Raw genomic sequence first — 23,239 nt, forward strand, 5'->3', positions numbered from 1 at the left:
GAAGGAACCCCCAACACATGTCCACGAACATGCAGCATGCCACTTGAACCTGTTTTGAACACTCAAGAATGCCAGCACTTCTGAGCATGTGCAGAGTTCCTTTCTAGTCATACCAAGGCATATCAGAGCTTGCCCTCTACCACAGTAAATATTACGGGTGAGAATGTTTTGCCCTCAAGATGTTGCTAGGCTCCCAACTGCCACCATTCCTGACTGGGGCTGATGGGAGTTGGGAGTACAACATCTGGAGCATCACAGTTCCCTGGTTCCTGTCTTAACTGCTGCAGATTAAATGGCAGTTAAATAAATGGTTGCAGGGACCAATCAAAAAGTTGGCAACCTTTTTAGCTAGAGAAGCAACTGATGATCTGACATGGTGTAAATTTCTAAGGACTTTATCGCCTATTACCCATTTGCAGGGAGGGAAATAAATGTAGGTTCAGCTTTAGCTCATGCCTGCAGCTTTTATACATTAACTGTGCCATCCCATCTAGACTGCAGCTAATTTTATGACTCATGAAAGTACTCGAGGCACAGAATAGATTGAAGGATGCATGTCCATTTTAAGTCAACCAGTTAGCCTGGGTTTCATGGAGAGAAACCTGTATCCAGCAGATGGCAGCAGGGCTTTGTTCTTGACAATGTGACCAAAACACAACCATGCACAGTGAGTGTATGGGGTATTAGGAGAGGGATAAGGCCTCAGGTGGCGCTGTGGGTTAAAGCACAGAGCCTAGGGCTTGCTGATCAAAAGGTTGGCGGTTCGAATCCCTGCAACAGGGTGAGCTCCCATTGCTCGGTCCCTGCTCCTGCCAACCTAGCAGTTCAAAAGCACATCAAAGTGCAAGTAGATAAATAGGGACCGCTCCGGCGGGAAGGTAAATGGCGTTTCCGTGCGCTGCTCTGGTTCGCCAGAAGCAGCTTTGTCATGCTGGCCACATGGCCCGGAAGCTGCGGACAAACACCGGCTCCCTTGGCCTATAGAGTGAGATGAGCGCCGCAACCCCCAAGTCGGACACGACTGGACCTGATGGTCGGGGGCTCCTTTACCTTTTAAGGCCTCTGGTGGGGGCATGTTGTGCTCCTTCTGGGGTAGTTTGTCCACCCTTGGTCCCCACCCTGCACTCAGTTCTCACCTGTGGCTCCTAGAAGCTGTCAGCATGTGACAAGTCTATTAATCTCAGGGTCAGGATTTCGGCAAAATTCCGATGCCGTCCAATCCGATTCACTCCAAACCAGTGCCAAACACCAGGAAAAGGCCCCCTTTAATGTTTGGCAGTGAAAACCTCACAGCGCCCTAACCCAGGGGGGGGTCAAGATTTTGCTGAAAACCTGGTGTCATCCGATTCACTCCAAAGCGGAACCAAACGCTGGCAGAAGTCGCCCTACAACATTTGACGGTCTAAACCCAATGTTTTAGGCACTCCACAAAATGACCCCTTGACCCCTTCGCTGATAAAACAGCATTGTCCGATTCACTCCAAAGTGGTGCCGAACACAAGGACAAGCGTCGCCCCCCCCCGCAATGTTTAGTGGTGAAAACTCCACGTTTCACAGCACCCCACAAAATGACCCCACAGAGCCCTAATCTGTGGGGTCAAGATTTCACCCAAAACCCGAGAGACCCACACATCCTTTCCACCGCTGCTCTAATCCCAAGGGCCCCTTATAAAAGACTTATCAAAAGTGCCAATGAACCTCAAAGCCAGGATCTGAAATGTGAGCATGACTGCTTCTGATTGTAAATAAGACTTCTCAACACTCGCAATGTTTTCACATTTTTATTTTTTATTTTTTACAAAATTTACATACATTGATAGTTAAAGAGTTCTTTGATGGGCATTTTGCTGGTAAGGGGAGGGTAGGTGGGGCAGAAGTACAGTAACTAAAACACATTTATATTCACCATCCAAAATGCTGTTGGTATAAGACGGCCAGGCACAGCAGAGGACATTTCCTCTTCCTCCTCCTTCAGCGGCTTGCCCATTAAGGCAAATGCACCATCAGTCTGAGACTGCCCTCAGCCAGCTCCCACCCACCTGTGTTCTTACATACAGTACAACCAATTTGGTGGGTGTCACTGGCTGGCCATTTCCGCCCCAGTAGAAGGCAGCAGGGAGGAGGCCGGGGACGAAAGCTGTGCCTGTCATTGGCTATGGCGCCACCTAATGTTGATCTCCCTGCCTTCCACTCCAACAGGCACCAGCCACCATCGCTCCTTCGGTTCTTATTAGTTGGTGAGGACCAGGGAATTTCAGCAAGCCCTCATTCTAGTGCCACAGAACTGCAGGAGTGAGAATTAAGCTGGAGTTGCCAAAATTCTCCTTGCTACCTAAGCAGGACAAGTGCAGGGAGTCCTTTTTTTTCTATTGCAGCTGTATGTAGTAAGCACTGAGGACCTGTATGCAAAGGTACCCCCGCCCAAGATAGGACTTTCCATGGCATGTCTGTGTACTCCACAACAAGAATGGAAAGAACCTGACCCTATTGGACTCCAAGTACCCATCAGGCCCCAGCCAGTATGGTCAATGGTCAGGGAGGATGGGAGCTGGAGTCCAGCAGCATCTGAAGATGCCTACCCTTATTTCCATCACTTATTGTCCAGCATTGTTTGGGCCAGAAGGAGAGGCAGGTGAACAAGCAATGGTGAAGAGGAGAAGCAGTTCAGGAGGTTTGTCAGTGGGCCTGACCATGCTGACCCTTGACACCACCTAGAGAAATAGCATCATAGTTTAACAGAGTGCTTTAATGAATTCCCCCCCCCCAATATATTATAAAATATGAAAACCAAAAGGAGGGAGGAAGAGTGCATGTGAAGCTAATACTTTGGCAGAACTCCAAAGCTCTGGCTTCTGAGGTAGATAATTCAATACAAGAGGCATTCCCTCTGTGGTTGCTTTTGGGGATTTTACAGAGCTGTTCTCTGGCCCAGGAAGGACTGACAGTAAAAAAAAGTTGATTATCTTCATGGATCAAAAATAAATATTCATGGACTTGGATGGATATTTAAATTGCAAGCATTTGAAATGCAAATTGGCATACATTTCAAACAGGATCCATTCCAACTCCATTTAAATTAGGCTGTAGGCTTTTTATTCATTTTAATAAATAGAACTGGAAATGAATTCCCAAGGAAGACGTTCACTGCAATCTCTGCACCTTTCAACTGAATCCACACTACGTTTCAGATTTGTCAAAACTCATATGAAATAAATGCCAATGATAAAATAATTACAATCTGGACTAATCCTATTTCACAGGCATTTTACATTTTCAGATGAATTATGGAATTTGTATATGTACTTTAGGGGAGAAAAGCATTTTGAGTCTGTAGTTCTAATTTGAATTGGTGACTTCTGAACTAGTGCAAAGCATCAGAGTCTATAGATTGTTTCAGACGTAACATGAGAAGAATCTGCTGGATCAGGCCAATGGCCCAAAGTCCAGCATCCTGTTCTCACAGTGGCCAACCAGATGCCTGTGGGAAACCTACAAGCAGGCCCTCAGCACAAGAACACTCTCCCTTCTTGCATTTTCTAGCAACTGGTCCATCTTCGTCCCCAGGGCTGCCTATCTTGTCTCACTGCCTGAGGCAAAGGGGGAAGATGCCTTGCCACTGTCATCTCACATACTGGGGTTGCCCAGCTGCAGTGGCTCCTGGCAAAATCCTGCCAGACGCTGCCACCAATTCTCCTTGCTTCTCCAGGGATGGGTAGGGTTGCCCATGCAGGCACTGCCCCATGGCATTCCAGCACCCATGGCAGCCACATCAGTCTGCCTCTTGGGTGGGCCGGCCCTGTTGGTCCCTTATTTATACTGACTGATAGCTGCTGCAGCTTCTGTAGCGCATTCTAAAATGCCGCCAACTGCTTTGAGACATCAGAACTCATGGGACTCTTAACAGTTGTGTAGATCAGGAAATGTCAACAGAAGCAGCTTCACATGCTCCTGACTGGCAAGCTATGTGTGCCAAGATTTCCTGCTCATCTAAACAGCTAAAAGGGACTTTGACAAAGCTCTGCTAAGAGGATCCTTGTTCTCCTCTGAAACTGGCAGAGAGAGAGAGAGAGAGAGAGAGAGAGAGAGAGAGAGAGAGAGAGAGAGAGAGAGAGAATAAGTCCTTATGGGATAGATTCTTGAAGGCAAATCTGTTGGATTGGAAGAGTCTTGGATGAATTGCATCTGACCCCTTGGAAGTCACAGCTATATGGTGAAAGTGTCGAAGTTGGACCAGACAAATAGATGGATTGATCAGCATTATAGGGCACAAAAATTCACAGCAGCTAGACTGTCATTCATCAGTCCCACCCTGGGATTTCGAAACTGCATGAGAGAGAAATCCAACAGATGCAATGTTTCTGGAAATGACTATGAACCTAATAAGCTGCCTTCTCTCAGCAAAGGCTATTGATCCATCTAGCCCAGTGCTGTGTCTACTCTGGCCAGCAGTCCCTCTCCAGGGTCTCTGGCATTGGTCAGCTGCCAGCTGCCACCTGATGGCTTAACTGGAGAACCTTGGGACACTCTGTGGGTAAAGCATGTGTTCTACCATTGAGATATAGCAGGGTTGCTGCCTAGCCAGGCAGGTGGGAAACAGCCTCGATGTTGCTGAACTGCAATTCCCATCAGCCCCAGCAAGCATGGGCAATGGCTAGGACTGATGGGAGTTACAGTTCACCACTGGTTCCCTACACCTGCTTTACAGGTTTCAGCCCCTAAAAATCAGCAGGGGAAGCTTTTGACGGCATACTGCCATAAACATTAGCACCTGCAAATCAAACAACCAGCTGAAATGCTGGAAACCCTGAAATGTGGTGATAAGACAGCTCATCCCTGTTAATTCTCTGCCATCACCAAAGAACAACAGTGCCTAAAACAGTGCCCTCCATATATTTTATTTTACAGATCCCATCCTTTCTGTCCACTGGCTGGGGTTGATGGGACTTGTAGTCCAAAATATCTAGAGAGTGCTGGGTTGGAGATGGCTGTCTTGAAGCATGATTCCACATTCACCCTTGTTTGATCCTTGACCATCACTATCAAAACCAATCATGACAAAATCCATATCCCTACCCCCTCCTTTGCTACGTTTGCCTATTGGTAGATTAGCGGCAGAGAACCTGGAGCCCTCCAAATACTCCTAACATCCCTGACCATTGGCCGTGCTTGCTATGGCTGCTGGAAGTTGGACTACATCAATGTCAGGAGGCATACACCTTCGCTGCCTCTGTTGTAAGTATGAAACTGCATTAAGGGTTCACCCAGCCATCATGACTTGCTTAAAGTGTTGTTGTCCCTTCTTCACAATGGCTGGCTGCTGGAGGGAAGGGGAATTATGGTGTGTGCATTTCAAAATACCTGAGTCAGCATCAAAAAGATAGACATCTATGCATGTCAAGTAGGCGCCCATAGAAGCGGCTTATAGCCGGACTATGGATGGAGGACTTGTATTCCCTCAGTGTAAGTTCCATGTTAAACCAGCAGTGAGCATCTTGGGTGGAGAAACAGTATTAAAGGGACAGAATTGCTTCTAGGATTTGTAATTTAACTAGCAAGTTAAATTATGGCTGATGATTCTGGGATCCAGAGTAACTACTCCTGTCCTTTCTCAACCAAAATACCCACCTCTGGAGTTTGCCTATTGGATGACGGCAACTTCACTGTCTCTGGGGAACACATGATAGCCATTCCCCAAATTGAACACAAAAGGAACAAACTGGTAATTTTAAAGGGGAGTTTTCCCTCCCTTCTCCTTCTTTTCTGAACACTGATGTAGTCAGTTATAATTATTTGGCAATCCGGAGAGCCGGACCCCTCCCAGCCAAGCTTGTGTTGCTGTCCTGAAAAGAAAGAAGAAAAAGGAGTATGAGAAGGGAAATAACAGTTTGCTGATGCACGTCAATTCCCATCAAAGACAACAACAGGCCCTAATGCAACACAGCAATTTAGCCTGTCATTGACAAATCAAGCCAGGCTTAGGTTTCATTAAGGCAAACAAACACACAGAGCGGGAATCAATAAGCAAGTGTGTGTGAATTGATTGCCTAACTGGTTCTTCAGAGCTCCTGGTGGATTTCTCTCCGGGGGGGGGGGGGGGAATAAACCGTAAACCATTTCCGTCCCAAGCCAAGGCATAAAGCCAACGAAAGCAAAAGCAATCTAAGGCGACACACGTTTTACTCCAGCAAAATGCTGGCCCCTTGCCCCTGTACCTGCAGAGCCATGAAAGCGAGTAAACCAAGAAGCCTAGAGATCATGTGCTTCTCAGCATACATGAATCCCATTCGGGCAAGGAGTCACTCGTGCTTTGGAGCTCTCTGCTCACTGATGTCAGGCAGACGCCCTCACTATCTCCTTTTAGACCAGGGGCTGGGGAACCTGAGCCAGGTAAGCCTGCTCACAGGCAGCAACCATAGGAACTTTGCCATAGCTGCAGCTGTTTCCAGGGAGAACCCTATTGTTGAGGACAGGGTTTGTGATGGGCAGTTGGCATTTGCGGTGAGAGCAGGAATGCGACTCACAAATGCACGAGGTGTGATTCATGGTGCGCCTGGGTTTTTCCTATTCTATATTCATTGGTTTACCAGATTTATCTTTTGTATTTTTGTGTTTCTAGTTGATGCACTTTTATTGTATTTTGGGGGGTATTAATCTATTCACCTCTTTGGGGGCCTTGGGAAAACGGCAGTACTGTATATAAATAACCCGATGAGGATTTGATTCACGAGGCCATTTCTCCCCGAAACCATACCTACTTCCCCAGGCCTGATCTTATATATGGCATCAGGTGTGGGGAAGGTAGAGAAGGTGCTGGAACATAAGGCTCCCAGGCAACTGGCAGGTGGCTTGTCTCACCCATGTGTCAAAGTTGGTTTAAAAGGTTTGGCTTATTTTTATCTGCACTTTAAGGGAAAATATGCTATGAAGATTTGCCTTTTTAATGATTCTGTGGATTTTAGCTGTCTTTGATCTACAGTTTTAGCTGGACATCACTTAGAGAGCTCTTTGGTGAAGAGGCTTCTAAATAAATGTGTTCTGTGGATGCAGGCAGTCACACAATGAGGATGGGAGCCACTGTCCCCAACCGCAAAATTCTACCCACTACTGCTCTACCCTGACTCCTAACCTCCTTCCACTGAGTGGGAAGGTCTGAAGGGTTCCCCCCCCCCCCCAATGCATTGTTCAGTTGAATGTGCCCTTCAGAATCCTCTGCCCAACAAGGGAATGGGGCACATCCACAAAATTGTTGTTGTTTAGTCATCTAGTCGTGTCCGACTCTTCGTGACCCCACAAAATTAATCCACAAAATTATCATCTAGTTATTATTTTATTCCTTGCATTAATGCCCCGTCATTTTCTCCAAGTACTTCCAGGGGGCATCTGTGGTTCTCTCCCCCCCCCCAATTTAATCTCCACAACAACCCTGAGAGGTAGGTTAGGTTGAGAGGCAGTGACTGGCCTGAGATCACCCAGTGATCTTCATGGAAGAATGGGAACTTGAACCTTGCTCTCCCAGGTCCAGGTCTGAAACTCTAACTAACCACAACACTGGTTTATTCATATTATTATTTTAATTTATATCCCACCCTTGCTTTTGAAGGAGCCCAGAGCAGAAAACACATCAATAATAAAACATTTAAAACAAAACAAAACAAAAAAACAGTGATCTCAGGGTTGCTAGTAACAGTGTCTTTCAGCCATCAAACACTGGGGTAAACAGGATTTTTAAAAAAAATAAAATAAAATCCTGAAAGTCAGTAATATTTTAAATACATTTAAAGCATATTCGTTTCCCCAAAAAATCTTGGGAACTGTAGTCTACCCCCTGCAGAGCTACCATTCCCAGCACCAAACTACAGTTACCAGGATGCTTTGAGGGAAGCCCTGTTACTACTACTACTACTACTACTAATAATAAATAATTTTTATTTATACCCCGCCCTCCCCAGTGAGAGCCGGGCTCAGGGCGGCTGTACTGGGTCCAACTCAAAGTGTTAATATGGGCATACAAATGACTTGGGAGCAGAGTACCTAAAACAGTGGCTTCCCCAATATCAACCATCTCCACAACCAGCTGGTGAAATGGTGGCGGTGGTGGCGGCGGCGCCAGCAGCAGCAGCAGCAGCAGCAGCAAAAGGCGTTCCTTGGTCCCCAGGGACCTTTGACAGGGCCTTTTCAGTGGCAGTTCCCTGTTTGTGGAAAACCCTCCCAGGCAAGGTTCATCTGTCTCCTTCTCTCAGGAGGAATGTGAAAACCTTCCAGGCATTTAATGGCTGAGAAACACTCTTCCTGTCAACCCCGGGATCACTATTTTTAGAATGCTTTTAGATTGCTGTTGTTGTTAATGTTTTTGTCACCCTGGGTTCCTTTGGGAGGAACTGCAGGATATCAACTGAAATAATAATAACAACTAATAATAATACTTATTAGTCACTCTCTACAAACAAAGCACCAAAGCAACTTAAATTAAAAGCTTCAGACATAGAACAAAATCAGATATGCCTTCCAAATTCCAAATATGGCATTTGGATCCTGGGAGCACTAAGAAGATTACGAGTGTAAGCAGGAAAGATAAAATTCTCTAGGTAAGCTTGGCGACAGAAAGCGCTTCTGATGTTTTCCCTACAATTATGATCCCTGCCTCTGGACTGCCTTCTTGTCCAGTCCAACATCCACATGCAGTCACCAAAGCATTAGATTAAGAACTCAGGCTTAAAGGTAAACTCAGGCTGAAAGGTACACCTGACCATTAGATCCAGTTGCGAACGACTCTGGGAATGCGCACTCATCTCACTCTATAGGCCAAGGGAGCTGGTGTTTGTCCGCAGACAGCTTCCGGGTCATGTGGCCAGCATGACTAAGCCGCTTCTGGCGAACCAGAGCAGCACATGGAAACGCCGTTTACCTTCCTGCCGGGGCGGTACCTATTTATCTACTTGCACTTTTACGTGCTTTTGAACTGCTAGCTTGGAAGGAGCAGGGACCGAGCAACGGGAGCTCACCCCGTCGCAGGGATTCAAACCGCCAACCTTCTGATCGGCAAGCCCTAGGCTCAGTGGTTTAACCCACAGGCGCTATCCATGTCCCAGCAGCCCAAACATCCATCCAGCTCCAACTTTATTTTTTAAAAAACCCCGTCCAGCCTGTTTGTCTCTCTTGAAGGTTCGGTGATTGTGCTGTGGTTGTTTCTCCTACTGTCTAAAGAATACGACTGGTTGAATTTCTTGAATTCTTGAAAGAAAAGCCCCCTGGTCTGATTAATTTGCATGGTTAAACCAAGGATGGGGAAAGGGCATAGCTTGGAGAACATTTGTTTTGCATGCAGAAGAACCCAGGTTAAACCTCCAGTAGGACTGTGGGAGACCCCCCCTACTCAACACTGGAGATATGCTGCCAGTCAGGGTAAGCAATACTGAGCTAGATGGACTAATGGTCTAACTAAGACAGCTTTGTCCATTCATCTCCAATATCTGCATCGTAAAGCATGACTAAAAGAGCTTGCCTAGAAGCCATTGAGCCTCTTCAAATGAACGGGGGCATGATTCAGAACCCTGGGGGGGAAAATAGGGTTCTGAAAAGCACAGGGAGCCCCTATGAGTACAGGAGGCTCCTCATTTTGCCCAGCTGCCCTCCAACTCAGAGTGTTAACTGTACATGGTATCAGATCACCTAGAGAGGGATTTGGAATCCTGCTTCCTCAGCTGAAGGGCTGGAGCTGAAAGGGAGAGCATTAGCTCTTCTATGCAGGAGGTCCCAGGTTCCATCTCCATCTTCTCCAGGTAGTTATGGGACAAAGAAACACCCAGAGGGCTGCTGCTACTCAGAGCAGCCATGAGGCTCTTCATAGCCCAGTTGGTAGAGCATGAGACTCTTAATCTCAAGGTTGTGGGTTCAAGCCCCACATTGGGCATTGCAGGGGGATGGACTAGAATCTAGATGACAGTTCTGCCATTGTATGTTCCTATTCTCTTTTTCAGCCCAAGGACCACAGTTCCTTCTGGGCAGCGATCTCAGGACTGCATGCCAGTGGTGGGTGGAGCCAGAGACAAAAGTGGCCAGAGTCATGAATGCAGATACCACCTTTGAACAGTAGCCTAGGTTCTACACACACACAAACACACTTCTCTATCCTCCATCTAGGGCTCAAGCAGGGCTTCTTTTCTGGGGGTAGTCCAGGGTACACAGTGCCAGCAACTCCCCCCCCCCCCATGTTAAAAGTGTGGCATTTTTGTCTATTTTTTTTAAAAAAGCTCTGGGCTCACGGACACATCCCAATGAGGTGAAAACACTCATGGGTGGTGCAAAGCAGATCCAGTGAAGGGTGCTACCTGGGGAGGTCCAGACAGAGCCCAGAGGGTTGCATTCAGCCCCCAGCCCTGATGTAGACAGTACTATGCAAAATGGACTTAGTGGATTCCTGGTTTCCAATCTTTGCTCCGCAGTGAGTGAAGCTGGGCAGGGCTGGGCAGCAGTGACACAATGCAGGAAGAAGGAAAAACTGGTGCACCCCGTTTTTTCCTATCACATGATTCCAGTTGTGTGAATCTTTGAACATCTGCACTGGACCATTACGCTCTTAATGAAGAGAACAGAATGGGCATAAGCAAATTAATGCATGAGGAGAGGTCTATCCATGAAGACTAGATGGAACCTCCCTGTAAGGCAGTTTGCCCCTAAATTTCCTAGTGGTGGTGTTAATTTTTATTCCTTTAGAAGATTTATAATATGCTTTCGGAGCCCATGTTCCACAAAGCTGCTCACTGTATCAGTCAAAATGCAAACCCAAATACAGTCATACCTTGGAAGTTGAATGGAATCCATTCAGGAAGTCCATTTGACTTCTAAAATGTTTGAAAACCAAAATGCAGCTTCTGATTGGCTGCAGGAAGCTCCTGCAGCCAATCAGAAGCCCCGTCGGATGGTTGGCTTCCAAAAATAGTTCGCAAACTGCAACACTCACTTCCGGATTTGTGACATTCAGGAGCCAAAACATTCGAGACCTAAGCTGTTCAAAAACCAAGGTACGACTGTACAATATAACACCACATAATATATCCAGTTAGAACACGAAACCGAAAATCCAGCTTGACATAGACAGCAAAATGTTAACAAGCAAACAGGCCAAACTGGGTTCCTGGGCAGGAGGTTTCTCACTTCTGAAATACAGGTTATACCCACTATTGGCCCAACAGCAATTTTTCTGCCACCACTGCATCCTTGGAGCACCAGCAAACAGAACATGTCATCCTGAACAATCTTCTAAGGCAGTCCCATGTATAGCAGATTGTAATAATCTATCCTGGAAGCTACCAAAGCAAAGGCAGCTGAGTCTGCGTTCAAATGCAGAATCTATCAAACAGCCTGCATATTTAGTTTCAAAGGGATACTCACTGCATTCTCTTTGGCTTCTTTCTTCTCTCACATTCTAGGACAATCTGTCACTTCTTTGGTGGGAAATCTTCTTTTTTTAAAAAAGGAAAAAGGCAACAAGAATGAAAACAGTTTAATTTACCAGTCAGGTTTTTTCTTAGCCAATCTTTCACAGCATTGAGAACTGGGTCTTGTTGGAAGCAGGTGTTTTAAAGCACCAGTTGCATCTGACCAGAGCAGATTTGCCCGTGGAGCAAATCCTCAAAGTGTTCTCACTCTCATCCTCTGTTTAGTCTGTCATTGGCACATTTCATATTGTATTTCTTTTATTATTACGTATACACAGTATCCAACCTTTCCCCCATGCAGGTGAAGGCGGCCCTCCCCATTTTATCTTCAAAACAACCACCTTGTGAGGTAGGTTCGGCTGTCTCAGTCTTGACTAGCCCAAGGTCACCTAGTGAGCTTCATAGCTGAGTAGGGGTAGGAATCCTGTCCTCCCAAGTCCTGGTCCAGCGTTCTAACCACTGCCCCACATTGCTACCCATAAAAAGTCTTCTGAAATTAATTAAGATAAGCTGAAATGGGCCCCTCTGAGGGGTGTGTCTAAAAACTGGCAAGTTTTATTCAATGTGTTGCTGGTATTCATGTAAGGAAGATGCATGTCTGAAGGGCTTGTCATGCAGAAGATGAGCAGATTAGAACTTGGGGACAACCAGTGGAGCTGAATGCTGAAAGATTCAGGAAACACAAAAGAAAGTACCTCTTCACAAAGCACATAGTTAAACTACGGAATTTCCTTCCAGGAACATGGAGGCTTAGACAAATTCATGGAGGATAAATCTAGCAATGGCTACTAGCCAGGACAACTATGTTCCACATCCACAGTTGGGAGGCAGTACACCTCTGAATACCAGCTTCTGGAGATCACACAGGTGGGGAGAATACTGTTGCACTCAGTGCCTGCTTATACCACTTAGAGGGTTGATTGTATTCAAGAAGTATATAGAATCATAGAACTGCAGAGTTGGAAGGGGCCACGAGTGTCATCTAGTCCAACCCCCTGAAATGCAGGAATATTTTGCCCAATGTGGGGCTTGAACCCACAACCCTGAAATTTAGAGTCTCATGCACTTCTGACTGAGCTATCCCCATTAACATTTTGTTAAATGAATAAATCTGGTTGGCCACTGTGAGAGCAGGATGCCGGACTAGGTGGACCATTGGCCTGATCCAGGAGACCCTTATTACATTAGATTTGTTACATTGCACCAGCCCAGCCCACTTTTTCAGGTTGGGTACCACTGCACCTGGATGCATGCATCCATTCATGTAGGTACCCTCTTTCAGTGGCTGACAGTGACTCCTTTTAGAAAAATATACGCATGGCTTGCTTCATGATCTCACCTGCAACTCAGCCCCCTCACCCTGTTAATCCCAGAAAATGAGATCAAACTTAGAAGTCTGGGCAAGAAGACAGCATGAGATTGATGCAAAAATACCCAACCACAAGAACGAAATGCATATGGCCATCTATATGGAGGCATGAGGGGGTGAGGGAAAGAATGTAACTGTAAGTGCTGGGAAAGTTGGGGAAAATAGTGTAATGGGTTGAAGATGTTGCTGTGGAGACCCCTAGTTCAGAGGCAGAGTACATACTTTGCATGCCTTGGGTTTAAACCTTGACATTTCCAGACAGAGGATGTCAGCTCTTCCATTCAGAAAGGACAGTATTAAGCTCCGGAGGTCAATTGTCTGACTCACTTGAAGTGTGTGTGTTGGGGTGAGGGGATACTCAGGCAGTAGAGCATGAGACTTAATCTCAGGATTGTGGGTTCAAGCCCCACGTTGGGCAAAAGGTTCCTCCTTTTGGAGGGAGTTGGACCAGATAACCCTCGTGGTCTCTTCCAACTCGCTCTATATAGGCTAACAGCTAAAGCTAAATGGTTTGAAGTGGGGGGATCTTCCAGCCTTCTGGGGGCCACACCGACAGTGGGCAAGGCCAGAGGCAAAAGTGGATGGAGCAACAGGTGTACATTGTACCTTTGATAGTTTAGATCCTATACAGCCATCTCTAGTCTCCATCCAGAGTCATTATCAGAGATCAAAGACATGCTCCAGCCAGGCAAAAACACTTGGGGTGCAAAGCAGGGCCTCTGAGGATTGTGGCCCAGGAGGGTTGTGTGGTGTAAGGGGAGCAATGAGGGCCAGATAAGAGAGGCTTGGAGGGCCATAGCTGGTCTCAGGGCGTGAAGTTCTCCATCCCCTGATCTAGACAAAAGACCTTCTGGGAACTTCTCCGGTTTCACTGAAGAAAGGAAGGATGTAAAATGAAATAAAGGAATAAATGCAAGTGCTTGTGACAGTGCAATGTAGCCAACTAAGTTCTACGCAGAACAGACCCACTGAAATTAATGATCCTACAGTACATTAGTCTTGTCCATTAACTGCAATGGGTCTACTCTGATTAGGGCTAGCACTAGAAAAACAACCCATTATTTACATCTTGTTTTTCCAGCTTTCAAACAGCATGCAACATGGTATGAGAGGAATCATTAGAAATTAAGGACATGCGCCCTTTCGTGGGGGCATGTTTGCCTCAAACCAGAGCTGGCCGTTGAAGAGATGAGGGCACAGTCCACATTGGTGGCCAAAGCCTATCATCCTATAAAACTGAAAGACGCTGACTGTCCCCACTGTTGAACCCTGGCTTTGAGACCTATTGGAACTTTCTGCTTACAAATGGGGCTGATATTTCAGACTCCAGGAAGAAGATACATTTAAAGATATTCTAAAAGAATCTAAGAAGCAAGCTCAGTGCAGTGTTAAGAACGGAATGTGCTTTTGTTTCTCTCTTTATTAGTAATGCTATTCTTAATATCTTATTTGCAGGCTTTAGTACGCCGAGATGTCCTATAGGCCTATTTTTGACATTTTATATGGACACTGGATGTAATGGAAGCTATTCTGTAATTTATGCCCAATCTGTAAATGGGCACAGATAGGGAGGGGGAGGGTAAGTGGGTGGGGGGGGTAGAGGCAGGAAATCTTGAGAAAAAAATGCAGCTGTTCACTTTTTAAAAAATGCCAGGATAAAAATCAAATCAAAAAGCAATAAATAAGTTCTCAGTTCATGTATGCCAAGATCCTCCTTTTGCTGAAGAAACCATTTAGGCTGTGCACATGTGTAAAACACACCAATGACATTTTTTCACAGGCCGCCCTTGCATATAGTGGCTAGCAAGTAAATCCACCTTTGCACAATAACCTAATCTAAAGCAGCAGCTACTTCTGTGTCATCTGTACACGCAGGTGGGCACATTTTCGCACTTGTGTGCAATTTCCACCTCTCAATTAGTGCTTCCACAGTCCTTTTTTAAAAAATAAATCATTTCCCCCAACCTTTCAAAAGAGAGGAGCTAGAATTTGGTGTGTTGATATACTATATTGGTATGCAGAGTTTCTGTACTGTGTTCTATTTTGAAGGGGACTGGTAAGTATAAGCAACCCAAGGAAGTTCTCTCTGTATAGTACACAGCCAGGCAGCAAGTGCTCAAGAAGTACATTACTGGCATAATAATAATAATAATAATAATAATAATAATAATAATAATAATGTATTGTTTATACCCCGCCCATCTGGCTGGGTTTCCCCAGCCACTCTGGGCGGCTTCCAACAGAAAATTAAAACACAATAATCTATTAAACATTAAAAGCCTCCCTGAACAGGGCTGCCTTCAGATGTCTTCTAAAAGTCTGGTAGTTGTTTTCCTCTTTGACATCTGTTGGGAGGGCGTTCCACAGGGCAGGCGCCACCACCGAGAAGGCCCTCTGCCTCTGCCTCAAAATGAATTATACCCAGCCCAGCAGAATGCACTTTAGATTGGCAAGTAGTGTGGGCCAGGGATGACTTGGGGATGATGTCATGTGTATAGCACCCCCAAAAAGCAGTTGCACCCAGCACTGAATGCACATTGTCATGCTATGTGTATGTGCTCTTTGAGAGGCTGACCAGGACAAACACACATTTGAAGCCCTGGGGTGGGGGGAGATCCTGCAGAGGGTGGAGATGGGGAAGGGCTGTAGCTCGGTGGTAGAGCATCTGCTTTGCACCTGGAAGGACTCTGGTTCAACCCCCGGCATCTCTCACGTAGGGATGGGAGAGATCCCTGGAGATGCTGCTGCCTGACAATGGTGGGCTCAATGGACCAAGGGTCTCACTCAGTATAAGGCAGCTTCCTATGTTCCTCAGGGTCCTCCTCTCACCAGTTCACCCCACCCCAACATGAGCTGGCTTCTCCTGTTGACATTTGTGTGAAATGTATAGTTTGGACCAAAGGAAGCTTTGCCTGCTGAGATATATTTGGGCTGAGTCACACTTCACTCTGAGATGTAGGAAGGGCCATGGCTCAGTGGAAGAGCATGTGCAAAAAGTCCTGGGACATCAGGTTAAGAGCTCAAACTTACAGCAGCCCTCACTTTAAAATCCAGCTCCAACTTTAAGAACAAAAAACCCAGTCCAGCCTATGCGATCTAAATAATACTACCAGTTAAATGTCTTAGAATCTTGATAGGGAAGTCCCAAGTCTGGTTAACTTATATGGTTAAACTGATGAAGAGGCATAGCTCAGTGGTAGAGCATCTGCTTTGCATGTAGAAGGTCCCAGGTTCAATACCTGACACCTACTGATAGGGCTGTAAAAGACCCGTGTGGAAATCTGGAGAGCCGCTTCCAGTCAGGGTGGACAATCCTGAATCAATGATCTGACTCAGCTTCTCCCATGTCTTAACGGTTGGGAAAGGATTATACGGTAGCTCAGAACTAGGGCATGTCCTTTGCATGTAGAAGCTCCCAGGTTCAATCCCCAACATCTCCAGGTAGTTCTGGGAAAGAGCCTTGTCTGAAACCTGAAAGAGAGCCACTGCCAGACAGCGTAGATATTTAGAAAATACTGAGCTGGATGGGCAAATTGACTGACTCTATATAAGGCAGCTCCCAATGTTCCTAATCTCTGGAAAGTATCCCTAGTTATAAGGAGATCAGTCGCAGGCAATGGGAAAGGCTTTTCTGTGTCTGAATCCCCAGAGAGCTACTGCCAGTCAGACTAGATAATATGGGACTAGATCAGAGGTAGACAAACTGGTATCCATGCAGATGCTCTTGGACTGCAACTCCCATCAGCCCCAGCCAATACGGCTAATGGTCAGGGATGGTGGATGTTATAGCTCAGTGACAACTGGTGGGCACCACGTTGGCTAGATTGGGTTAGATCAGGTGTGGTGAACCTGTAGCCCTCCAGATGTTGCAAAACTACAACTCCAGTCACCCCTGGCTATTGGCCATGCATGCTGGAGCTGATGAGGAGCTTTAGCCAAACAACATTTGGAGGGCTAAAAGTTAGTCACACTTGGATTAGACGGACAGATAAAGCCGCCTTCTACGAACCCGTGAATATGAGTTGCCAGGGAGCCACAGCCACATCATGACTCTTCACAAATATGCTGTAGTTAGAATGCCCCTTTACACATGTCAATGTTCACCCTGAAACATTGGTGCTTCCTAGAAACAGAAGACAAGCCCTAATAAATTAGTCCAGTTCTCAGGGTGGTTTCAAAGTCATTCCCTATTCTTTGGGAACTCTGGGAACTGAAGCTCTGCAGGAGGAATTGGAGTCTCCTAGCAACTCTCAACACCCTTAACAAACTACAGCTCCCAGTATTTGGGGGTGGGATCTATGGCTGTTTGAAGTGGTATAATTGCTTGGTCTTCCACGCAATGTGCCCTCATCGCACATTAGCGAGATTGAAACATGCCGCAAATAAGAGGCATAGGCACTCTTTAGCCCAGGAATGAGGAGCCTGTGCCCCGCCCCCAGGTATTGTTGGACTTCAGTACCCATCATCCCTGACCATTAGTTACATTGGCTGGGACTGATGGGAGCTGGAGTCCAACAGCATCTAGAGGCTGCTGTCTCCCCACATGTGTTTTAGTGTCTTGGGTGACATGGGGCCAAAGGCATCTATACCATTTGCCACATGAGTGGGCCAAGTAGAAGTTGCCTGGGGTGAGCAACCAAGATGCAGAGACTTGTTCTCACCGGAAGCTGAGATGGATGGTGGATTTTGCACATTGCATCCTCTTAATTTGTCCCTGGCAATGAAAGAAGAGGACCTGAGGGAGAGCAAAGACTGGAAGCTGTCATAGACTATATCCACTCTGTTTCCCCAAACACAGCAGGGGGTGAGGAACTACCTCATCTGTATTTAAAACACAGATGTGTGAACTTTTGCCTTCGAAAATGACCGCAGCTGCAAGATAAGTTGCATAGCAACTCAATCTACATCAGCCAACCGCATCATGTTGAGGAAGACTTACATGGCTCCTGCTGTATAGTATCCAAAGCCGAGCACAACACAGTAAGAGACCTACTGGACCGTCACCAAAGGCCCATCTAGTTCAGCATCCTGCTCTCATAGTGGCCAACCAGATGCTGGTAGGAAGCCTGCAAGCAAGACCTGAGCACAGCAAAAGTCTTCTCACTTGTGATTTCCAGAAGCTGGTAAAGTTGGCTCTGTGAGCTGGGAGATGAGTTTATGCACCACAGTGAAATGGGGCACACTCTTGCAATCATAATTTGCTTAATTAAGTTGACATGCTCAAGCTCTTGTTGAGGGGCTCGTCCACACTTCCGCTTGACTTGTGCTTAGAAAGTATGGGTCCAAGCAGTTTTCTGTTTGTCCCACATTTTCTAGGCATGGATCCAAGTGGTTCTGCCTTTGCCCTGATGCTATCCTGTTACGGTGATTTTATTAGTGCACTGCCTATTATAATGCTCTGTATTGTTTTTCTTATGCTCTGTAAAATACATTCTTAATATTGTACACCGCCCTAGGGTATTTTGATATAGGGTGGTATATATATCTAAATGATAATAATTATGATGATAATCCCCCTAAAAAAACTCCACTCTTTAGTGCTAAATCGGAACAAATGGCAACCTGAGAAAAACCTGATTGCCATTTGTTCTGAATCAGTGCTAAACCACAGGTTTTCCTGGGGGAAAGTTGTAGGGTAAAAAGATGGGTGGTTATGCCCAAAGTGAAATGATATTACATTTGAAAATCTAACAACATGCATTTGGAATTCTGTAGGGGGCGCAAGTTGGAGTAGAAAAAGAGGAGTGGGAGAAGGATCGAGGCCACACAGCCATGCATAGACGCATACCACTTCTCTGCCAGTGACAGACTTTGGCCTTTCAAATTTCAGTGGCATCCTGTGCAGCACCAAAATTTGGTACCCCCACCCCTCACCTTCCATTCTAACTCATTGTTCCAGCAGCAACCTCTCTGCCTGGCGCCTAGTGTGGGTGAACCAGTTGGGCTCCCCTACGCCCACCTCTGTCTCTGCTCCAGATTCCCCCCCCCTCAACTTTCTGTACTTTATTTAACAAAAATGGCTGGGGCTCCTATACATACATTCTGTGCAACGTATAGAGTAAGCCGCCTAGTTTTTTTTTCCTAAGGTGGTGTCATTTCCCCTCCCCTCCAACCAGATTTTCTTTGGGATGTTGAATTTTACATGCACTGAACTTTTCCGTTTTTTTAATATACGGGAACTTGCAGCACAACAGCCAAAGAATGGAAAGTACTGGAAAGTTTCAGTAAGATTAAAACAAGGAGACCCCCCAACTATATAAACCAGCATTGTCTCACTGTGGCTGTCTACACATTGGAGACTTAAAACGAAACATGACGGCCGCCCCCACCCGGGGCTGCATTTCAAGTCACAATTTGCATGTTGCTGTACCCATCAGAGAGGGAGGGGGGTGTCTTCACCCAGTGCATACTACCTGTTGGTTGCAAGCCCCCCCCTCCCAACAATTCCAATTCAGGAGGCTGTCATCTGCAGATGTCTACCAGCTATCTCAAATGTACACACCTCAGCTTAACTGCAAAGTGATCTGGTTTAAGGGAAAACACATCAAACACCAGTATTTCTCAAGTAAGTCCAAGATAGGTGTGGGTTGTGGCCAATGCCATGTGTACACGGCTTCAAACACCAGTGGTGAGAGCACACTGGAGCCAGAGTAATGATAATGAGTACACAGCTTGTGCCTTCAGCTGTGACCCCAGACATGGTTCCTCGCCATCCCTCATTCCTACTCTTGCACTAGCTCCCTTTCACAGTCTTGGCTGCGCTTATAACTCCCTGAAGCCAGGGGCTATTTATACTGTGCACAGCACCTACCATGGCAAAAACACTCATCACAGGATCAGATGCCCCCAGTCCAGCTTTTCACCGGCTCCTGCCTAATCCATTCTCCTACACCACGCATATAGCAAATGCAGACAGGCTGATAGCATCCCCATTGTTAGCTAGACAAATTTGGGACCCCCAACCTTCATGGGCTGGGAGCATTTGGGTCCTGATCTTTCTGAACATGAATATTCAGAATATTCAGGAGGAAAATCCTGCAATTTCTGAATGTGGGGCAACTTCCTACGATTCAATTATCTCTGCGGAAAGAGAAACAAATGAAGGAGCCCTACACACACACACACACACACAAACACAATGATGTTTGAAAACCGCAGGACCAAAAAGAAAAATTGGGGGAACTGACAATGAAAGAAAGCATGGCAGAGGGTCTGAGGAAGCTGCCTTATCCCAAATCAGGTCATGGGTCCATTTAGATCAGTATAGTCTACATGGGCTGACAGTGGCTATCGTGGGATTGAACCTAAAACCTTCTGCATGCAAAGCATGTTTTACCATAAGGTCATAGCCCTTCCTTCAAGTGTGCAGCTCTTTGAAATGCTGCAGTAGAGAAATAGCATAGGAAGCTTCCTTATACCCACTCAGATCACTTGTCCCCATAGTTCCAGACTGTCTACTCTGACTGCTTTCCAGCAGAGTTTCCCATCACCTGAGGCCTGACTTCTTTAACCAGAAGAAATGCTAGATTAAATTTGATACCTTCTTCAAGGAAAGCATAAAACTCTGAGGCAAGCGTGAGGAACCTTTGGCCCACCAGATTTCACTGCAACTCCCATCATCCTTGGCCATTGGCCATTGGTCCTGCCTGCTGGGGCTGATGGGAGTTGTGGTCCAACAACATATGGAGGTCCAAAGGTTCTCTACACCTGCTGTAAGTCTTCAGAGTAATCAGTCCTTTGGGTAATCAGTCCATGATGTAGCCTTCTGGGCACCAGTCCCAGTATGATGGGTGCAATCTAAGACACGCTAATTAAGGAGCAAGCCTCATTGAACATACTAGGACTTACTTCCAAGTAAACATCCATAGGATTGCAACATGTGATTCCTTCCCTTTTCAGTCCCCTCCCACACCACCTTGTGGCACACTGTTGGAAAACAAGAGGAGCACAATATTTACCCCTCCCCCAATTGCTGTAGACCAGATGTTATGGGCTACAACTCCCATCAGCACTTGCCAGTATGGCCAATGGGCTGGGGTGATGGGAGTTGTAGTCCAACAACGTCTGGCAGAGACTAGGTGGAGGAACCTTACCCTACATCTTCAACACACCCCTCCCTCAGCACCCCACGGACACTTTCCTGACACCTACTCTTCCAGCTGCGGGCACAAAGTGATCTGCGTGCCTTGAAGTTGGGCTTCCCGCAGGGGGCGCTGTGCGCAACCGTGCCCATTGCTGGCGAGGTACAATAGCTTCGTTTCGCCAGTCCTGCTGCTGGAGCGGCTGCTGGCGCTGCTGGAGCCCACGTCTTCGTCCTCCTCGTCGTCGTCCTCTCTGGCTCCCTTGGCGATCGGCTCGCCCTCCTTCTCGGACGGGGCCCGGGGGCTGAAGGCGCAGGGGCAGCGGCGCAGGTCCTTGGAGACAGCGTGGAGGCGGCGATCGGCGCTCCTGGGGCGGCACAGGAGCTTCTGGAAGGCGCACCTGAAGTCGGGGCTGCGGCAGTAGATGATGGGGTTGAAGGCCGAGTTGGCGTAGCCCAGCCAGTTGAAGAAGCGGAACAGCTGGTCGGGGATGAGCGTCCTGGCGAAGACCTTGAGGATGTTGGCCACGAAGAACGGCAGCCAGCAGAGGGTGAAGATGCCCATGATGAGGCCCAAGGTCTTGAGCGCCTTGTGCTCCTTGATGGCCAGCAGGAGCCGGGAGGGTCTCCTGCGACGGGAGCCCTTGGCGGCGTCTTGGAGGAACCTGCCCTTGTCCTTCTCGATGGCGTGCAGCTGCCGGGTGGCCACGGCGAAGACCCTCGCGTAGACGAAGAGCATGACCAGCAGCGGCACGTAGAACGAGATGATGGACGACAGGATGGCGTAGGGCATGTTGGTGACGAAGTCGCAGCACTGAGGGTCCTCGTAGCAGCGCAGCGCCTCCTCGTCCGCGCCGTCGCGCCACCAGTGGTTCATGATGGGCAGGAAGGAGATGAAGGCGGCTACGGCCCACACGAGGCACACGACGCCGCGCGCGCGGCCCTTAGTCACCAGCGCCTCGTACTGCAGCGGCGCCGTCACGGCCAGGTAGCGGTCCACAGCGATGGCGCACAGGGTCTCTATGCTGGCCGTCACGCACAGCACGTCCAGCGAGGTCCACAGCTCGCAGCCCGTGGTGCCGAAGGGCCAGCGGCCGCTCAGCACCAGCGTGGCCCCCGGGGGCACCACTAGCAAGCCCATGATGAGGTCGGCGCACGCCAGCGACGTGATGAATACGTTGGTCATGGTCTGCAGGCGCGGCGTCTTGGCGATGGCCACCACCACGAGCAGGTTGCCCGCCACCGTCACTAGCACGGCCAGGCTGAGAGCGGCGCCCAACGCCCCCTGCCGGCCGAGGCTGCCCGCCGCCCCGGAGCCGTTGCTGCAGTTGCCCGACGGCGCCGCGCTCGCTGCCCCCAGCCACGTCCCGTTGGGCGGCCAAGGAGGAGCCATCGCGGCTAAGACGGCGACGGGAGCAAAGCTCGGCGCGCCTAGCTCGAGGCAGCCCCTCGACGGCTTTAGTTCGACGAGCCCGCGCTCCGCCACTGTCGCGCAGGGAGAGCGGGCTCCGCGCGCGTCGGACACTGCTGGCCCGCTGCGTCTGGCTCGGCAGCCCAGCCCATGCTCCTGGGGAGACGGAAGGCGCCTCGGCAGGGACGGCTCCCTCCCCTTCGGTGGGGATTGCTGAGAGGAGGAGTCCTTAAAGGCGCAGGGAGCCTGGAGGGAGAGACGGGACACGCCCCGGCAGAGCTCTCCTGCATCTCCGCCTTACCCCACCCCGAGCCTGCTGCGGGAAGGAGAGCGAGCGGCGCTGACGTCTAGGGTGGTTTTTCTTTTACAAAGCCGCCTCTCCCACTGCAGAGATCAACCCCCACCCCAGTACTTTTCAAATTTAAGTTGCACTGATATAGATGCAACGCGTTGCCCCACGTGCGAAGAAATTGCATTTCCCTCGCATTATTCTAGGCTCCTCTCGGTATAGATAGTGCTTTACAAACCTTCTAGAATTCAGGAATGGGCCGGGAAGCAGATTTTTGGCCCTCTCAGGGTTGTTGGACTACACGCTCCCACCATCCCTGACCACTGGACATGCTGGCTGGCGCTGGTGGTAGTTCAACAGCCTCTGGAGGGCCGCAGATTTGCCATCTATTCTTGGCTCTTCCTTGTAAGACTCGCGGGTTACAGACCGCTGGAACGATGAGATGACGCTGGGGCGGGTGGTTGTGTGTCTGCCAGCTATAGTCCTACACATCCTCATACTGTAAAGGTAAAGCAAACGGATTGACCCCCCAGTTTCTCTTTCTCCCCGCCAGCCCCTCGCTTCCACGAATCGCTCCCCCGGGATCACCCCTTCCGGAGCTGCGGGGCAGAGCCACTTTTCACTGCCCATCTCCAGCCCTTCCCACCACCAC

At 48.1% G+C, this 23,239-nt stretch overlaps 1 protein-coding gene across 2 annotated transcripts; it reads right to left on the reverse strand.

Moving 5' to 3' along the window:
- Positions 1-683: 683 nt before the first annotated feature.
- ADRB3 (adrenoceptor beta 3) lies at positions 684-22,505 on the reverse strand. Of its 2 annotated transcripts, none has more exons than XM_035139830.2 (3): positions 20,959-22,505; positions 11,392-11,458; positions 684-5,840 (listed from the first exon to the last, which is right to left on the reverse strand). In XM_035139830.2, exons 1-2 carry the CDS (start codon positions 22,278-22,280, stop codon positions 11,419-11,421), a joined length of 1,362 nt encoding a protein of 453 aa, XP_034995721.1. In that variant the 5' UTR covers positions 22,281-22,505; the 3' UTR covers positions 684-5,840; positions 11,392-11,418. The 2 variants fall into 2 exon arrangements, with proteins under 2 accessions (XP_034995721.1, XP_034995720.1); XM_035139829.2 differs by having other exon boundaries at positions 685-5,840; positions 11,392-11,461.
- Positions 22,506-23,239: the final 734 nt, after the last annotated feature.

Source organism: Zootoca vivipara, chromosome 15, assembly GCF_963506605.1.
Source record: "Zootoca vivipara chromosome 15, rZooViv1.1, whole genome shotgun sequence".
Lineage (NCBI taxonomy): Eukaryota > Metazoa > Chordata > Lepidosauria > Squamata > Lacertidae > Zootoca > Zootoca vivipara.

Bases quoted from the DNA above. Each gene is read 5' to 3' on its own strand.
- ADRB3 (XM_035139829.2), bottom strand. From the start codon at position 22,280: ATGGCTCCTCCTTGGCCGCCCAACGGGACGTGGCTGGGGGCAGCGAGC. The intron at 11,462-20,958 runs GTAGGTGTCAGG...TTTTAAAAAAAG, and splicing joins TTGTGCCCGCAGCTGGAAGA to AAGATTTCCCACCAAAGAAG.